At 56.3% G+C, this 5,009-nt stretch overlaps 1 protein-coding gene across 1 annotated transcript; it reads right to left on the reverse strand.

The window, feature by feature from the left end:
- Positions 1 to 2,377: 2,377 nt before the first annotated feature.
- Positions 2,378 to 3,313, reverse strand: LOC116853476. Its single transcript, XM_032834588.1, has 2 exons — positions 2,831 to 3,313; positions 2,378 to 2,548 (listed from the first exon to the last, which is right to left on the reverse strand). The coding sequence occupies exons 1-2, from the start codon at positions 3,311 to 3,313 to the stop codon at positions 2,378 to 2,380; spliced, it is 654 nt and encodes a 217-aa protein (XP_032690479.1).
- Between the last annotated feature and the right edge of the window lie 1,696 nt (positions 3,314 to 5,009).

Below are 5,009 nucleotides of genomic sequence, written 5' to 3' on the forward strand. Positions count from 1 at the left end.
ACTTCTCTAAAAAATTATTAGGTGCGCAACTAAGTTCTCGCTGTATTTTTTTTTATGAAAATGCAACTTCATTGTGAAAAAATGGTTACAAATGAATCATTCCAAGTATTGCCCATCGCTAGCTACAACTTTTTCCCATCTTTCTGGCAGAGCTCGAATACCGTTCGTCTTGTGAGGTGTGACCGTTCTTAATTAGTTATACGCGAGAATACGGCCAAACTTCGTTCCCACCGTTGCGGCGACGGCCGAGCCTGCCAGCAGCTCTCACAAAAGAAGTCCGACTTGGTAGAGCGACAGAGTTTGTGCGTAGACGCGCGACTTTCCTTCGCGCGACACGGGAGGACAGGTGACAGAATGGAGGAATCCTAAAGAATTACAAAATCCGCTCAACATTAACGCTGTATTTAACAAAACAAAAAAACAAGAACAGCGAGAGAATCAGGCGGGACTCCGAATCGCGCATTCGCGAGGCGATTCGGCAGCCAAATCCGTAGTCGAGGATCCGTCTGCCTCACGGAGTTCGGACGTCATGCGGCTCGCAAAAATCTATCGTCATATGCTAATTACTGAATTGGGCGCCAGCCGGGTACGTCCCGGCCCTAATTGTCACATCGCGAACCACGTATTTCTCGCCACTCTCGGAGACCCGCACTTACGGATGATCGCGAGTCGTCATAATATTCACGCAATCACTCGCCGGCCTGTGCGGTCGCGAACGCGGTGAAGCGGCAGCAGGCAGCGCGGTAAGGACGGCTACTCTCTCGCAGGCCCCAAATCTGAGCCCGCGATCGCGAGGTCGGACGGGTCGTCAAGGATGGCGACGAACCCTTCCGGCTGCCGTCGTGAAGCAACGGCAACCATCCCGATCTTTCGGCGCCGGGGCTGAACGACAGGCGGAAGACAGCTCACCAAATCTCCCTCGCAGGGCTCGCTCCCGTTCTCCGTCTGCTCGTGCGCTCGCTCGCTGACTCGCTCGCTCGTTTGTTCGCTCGCTCCTTCGCTCGGAATCGCAGGATTAGCCGTAGCACTCGCGTCGCTCGCTATCCGCACAGGCTCCTTCGGCTCGCGGCCTCAGCCGCCGATCGCCAATAGGTCCTATTGGTCCTGCGGAAGCGTACGGCTCTAGCGTGGGCTCCTTACAGGGCCCGCGCGACCCCGCCGAATTCTCTATCTCCTTGTCGACGGGATCCTGTGCCCGACGGCATCCTTAACTTGTGTGGTCGCACAGGTGGATGCCGGAGGTTCTTGGTATCCCAGGGCGTCCCCCGGGATCTGGTCCTTAAGGTCCATCCCTTCCTGGCGCCCCGCGGCAAGTTAATCGGGGCCCCCACCGCTTATGTTAGCGAGGGGTGGATCCTGCCCCGTTTGGCTCGTCGTCCGCTTCAGGCCCGCCGTCGCCCCGCTCCGATAGATGCACCCTGTCACACTCGTCGCAACCCGAGCACATAAATAAAACCAGAAAATTACAAAGTAGGAAAATTACAAAATCTTCGCCGCCGCCCTTCCCGCGGGAGAAGGGAGTGCGAGCACAGCTCTCCTCGTCTCCCAGTCAAAATCGGCGAAATCGCCACGTCACATCCCCCCTCCCTGGGGAGGACCGAGGAGGTCGGGGCGGCCCGCCGCTCAGCCGATTGCGCGCCCTCGCACGCTGCCTCCGGGGTTCGCGGGGGGTCGGGTGGTCGCAAGAACTACTGTCTCTCTCTCCTTCCTGTCTTTTGACTAGTTCAATTTTATTTTTCTTTCCCGCGCCTGCTCGTCGGTACTCGACGGCAACCTGGCATAAGCGTCTGTGCTAATTCTAGCCCGGGACACCTAGGCGAGAGCCTCGGCATCCTAACAAAAGAGTAACGAAGAGAAAAAAGCAAGGCACTGAAGAAAAAAACAATTCGGCGAGTTCTCGGCAACCGCTCACTGACGCATCCAGGGGGAGGGAAGAAGACTCCGTCTGGAGAGGGGCCAGGGGTTCCGCCGTTAGGGGTGTTCGTCGCGGAAGCCTCCTTTCTTTCCCATGTGGCCGAGGTCTGGGTGATAGGGCCCCAGGTCCCTCCAGTCCTCCCGGCAGGTCGGACACTCCCGCATTGTCCTCCCCTGTCGGCCACACCCGTAACAAAACGGACGGTCCTTCGGGAGGGGGCACGTCGAGTAGCGGTGTCCCCGGGACCGGCAATTCCAACACCGGTCCGCATTCCTTGTAGGCCCGCCCTGGCTGGTGCCCTCCGACGCCGCTCCAGGGGATCGACTTGGACGGCGTGGTCGTTCGGGGGCTTCTGCCCGTGGTCGGATCCGCGAGCGGGATCGACCCAGCTTGGTGGGGCTGGTCTGGCTGTATTTGCCTCGGCTGTATTTGAGCGCCCCTCCTTTCGCCAGGCCTTTAATCTCAGTCTGGGCCGCCGTGGTTCGCGTGGGGGCTGGTCGGCAGCTCGGGACTGTCTGCGTCGACGCTGGTGGTCGCGGGGAAGTCCCTTACCACCGCCTGGTGTAGACGCTCGACCCTCATCGGCGTGTTTCGTAGGGCCTCCGCCACGTCGTCCCAAATATTTAATTCTCGCTCCCCATGGCGCAGAAATCGTCAAAATAGATTCTGAAGACGCGCTCCCACGGATCCTGCGGGTCCATTTTCGGCAGCCTGTGAGTTAATGGGAAGCGGAAGGTTGATAGGGTTTCAACTGACTAATGTGCACTCGTCCCTCTGGAGCCCCCTTCTCGGATAAGAGCTCGTACAGGATCGCGGAGAGCACTTTCCCAAAGCGAAAGGGTCCCGCGAACTTTGGCGAGAGCTTTGCAGCGATCCCCTGCGCGGCGGAAGGCAACACGTGCTGTCTTCGCATACCAAGTCTCCTACGCCGAATCTTCGCGGTAGTTGACGCAAGTTATACGCTTGCTCCTGATAGGCGGTATCTAGATGTTCGCGAACCCATGCATGCACCGCATCGAGACGGCGCATCCGTGCCGTCCATTCTCCCGGTTCGCGCGCGTTAACTTCTGAGGTCGCTTCACTTCGCCGTCTCAGCGTTTGCGGAGCCTCTAACTCACGACCAAAATTCAAGAAGGCGGGCGACGCGCCGAGGGACGTGTGGTGAGCCGAATTATAGACAAATCTGAAATCGTTCACGTGACGATCCCACTCTCGATGATCTCCCCTGAGATACGCGACGATCATCGTTTTGATTACGCGGTTTACTCGCTCTACCGGGTTCGCCTGCGGATGGTAAGGCGGTGTGTTGACCAGTTCGATTCCACACTCCCCCGCGAATTCTTTAAGGGTCCGGTTCACGAACTCCGTCCCATTATCCATGAGCGCGGCGCGCTCCATCGGGATATAACGAGATCCTCGAGCGCCTCTTTTATTTTCGGACCCGTCGCCACGCGCAGCGGGTGACATTCTATCCACTTGGTGAATAGATCCCGGATGACTACGAGGTACACGAATCCAGCCCTACTACGCGGCAGCGGTCCCACGATATCGGCAGCTATGGTCGTCCACGGTTGCTCGACCACGCGCGGCCCCATTAAACTGGCGACAGCCACCTGCTCTACTTTTGTACGCTGGCACGAGTCACAATGCCGGACGTACGCGGCGACGTCTCTACATTCCCGGCCAGTAGTAGGCTACCGCGATTCTATGGTAGGTCTTCTCTACTCCTAAGTGTCCTGACTTGGGTTCGTCGTGCGATTTGCGGAGCGCCTCTCCCCGTAGTTCTTTCGGCAGCACCAATTTCCATCGGTTTAGATCGCTAACCACCCCCTCTACCACCGACCTCGGTTGCCGAAAATATAGTCGATCATCTACGATTCTTCAGTCAGGGAAATGCTTCGGCCTCCGGAACACGTCCGCGAAGCGCCTATGATACCAGCGATCCGCAGGGTCAGGTGGAAGATGCGGCTCCATGGCCACCGCCACTACCTCCCTTCCCTCTGTCTCATACATGCGGGAGAGAGCGTCGGGAACATGATGAAGCGCCCCCTTCCGATGAACGACTTCGTAGTCGTATTTTAATAAATCGAGAGCCCAGCGAGCTAATCGGCCCGTGGGGTTATGCAAGTTGTGAAGCTAACGGAGACTACCATGATCCGTCACGACCGTAAAATGATATCCTTCCAGGTATGGTCGGAACTTTCTGATGGATCATACGACAGCCAGACACTCCTGTTCCGTCACAGAGTATTTTTTCTCAGGGTCGGTCAGAGCCCTGCTGGCAAACGCGATAATATTCTCCACCTCTTCAATCGTCTGAGTGAGCACGGCACCCAAGCCCACCGAACTCGCGTCCGTCTGCAGGCTAAACGGTTGGCTGAAATCAGGACACGAGAGCGTAGGAGCGGCAGCCAGATGAGCGCGGATCTGCCGAAACGCCTCCCCCTGCTCCGTCGTCCACTCTCACTGTTTATTCTTACGAAATAATCGGGTTAGAAGCTCACTCACGTCGCGAATTGAGGAATAAAGCGACGGTACCACGAAGACATCCAGAGGAATCGCCGAAGTTGTTTCAGATTCCTTGGGGCGGGGTAGTCGTGAATAGGCTGAGCTTTTTTCGGATCTACTCGGAGTTCTTCCTGACTAACCAAGAAGCCCAAATACCTAACTTGCGATCGACAGAACTCGCACTTCTCCGGATTGATGACTAATCCGGCCTCTGTAACCTTTCCTAACACACGCTCTAACCAGATCAAGTGTTCTTCAAAAGTGGACGTAACGATGACGATATCGTCCAGATACGCGAAGGCGTGTGGTTCCATCTCTGGCCCTATTAACTTTTCTAAAAGGCGCTGAAAGGTAGCCGGCGCGCCGGTCAATCCGTACGGCATCCTAGTAAAGTGGTACAATCCTTTACCCGGCACCCGAAACGCTGTGATCTCCTTACTATCTTTAGCGAGCGGAATTTGGAAATAAGCCTGGCTTAGATCCAGAGTCGAAATATATTTCGCGGCTCTCAACATATCAAGGATGCCAGTCATATTCGGGAGAGGATATGCATCCTTTTTCGAGATCTGATTTACTTTCCGGAAAT

Source organism: Odontomachus brunneus, unplaced genomic scaffold (genome assembly GCF_010583005.1).
Source record: "Odontomachus brunneus isolate Ranch 3 - 2012 unplaced genomic scaffold, Obru_v1 Obru_scaffold_331, whole genome shotgun sequence".
NCBI classification, from domain to species: domain Eukaryota; kingdom Metazoa; phylum Arthropoda; class Insecta; order Hymenoptera; family Formicidae; genus Odontomachus; species Odontomachus brunneus.

Coding starts and splice junctions, on each gene's coding strand:
- LOC116853476 (XM_032834588.1), bottom strand. CDS start 3,313: ATGGAGCGCGCCGCGCTCATGGATAATGGGACGGAGTTCGTGAACCGG. Junction 2,549..2,830: donor GATTCGGCGTAGGAGACTTG/GTATGCGAAGAC, acceptor CGCCATGGGGAG/CGAGAATTAAATATTTGGGA.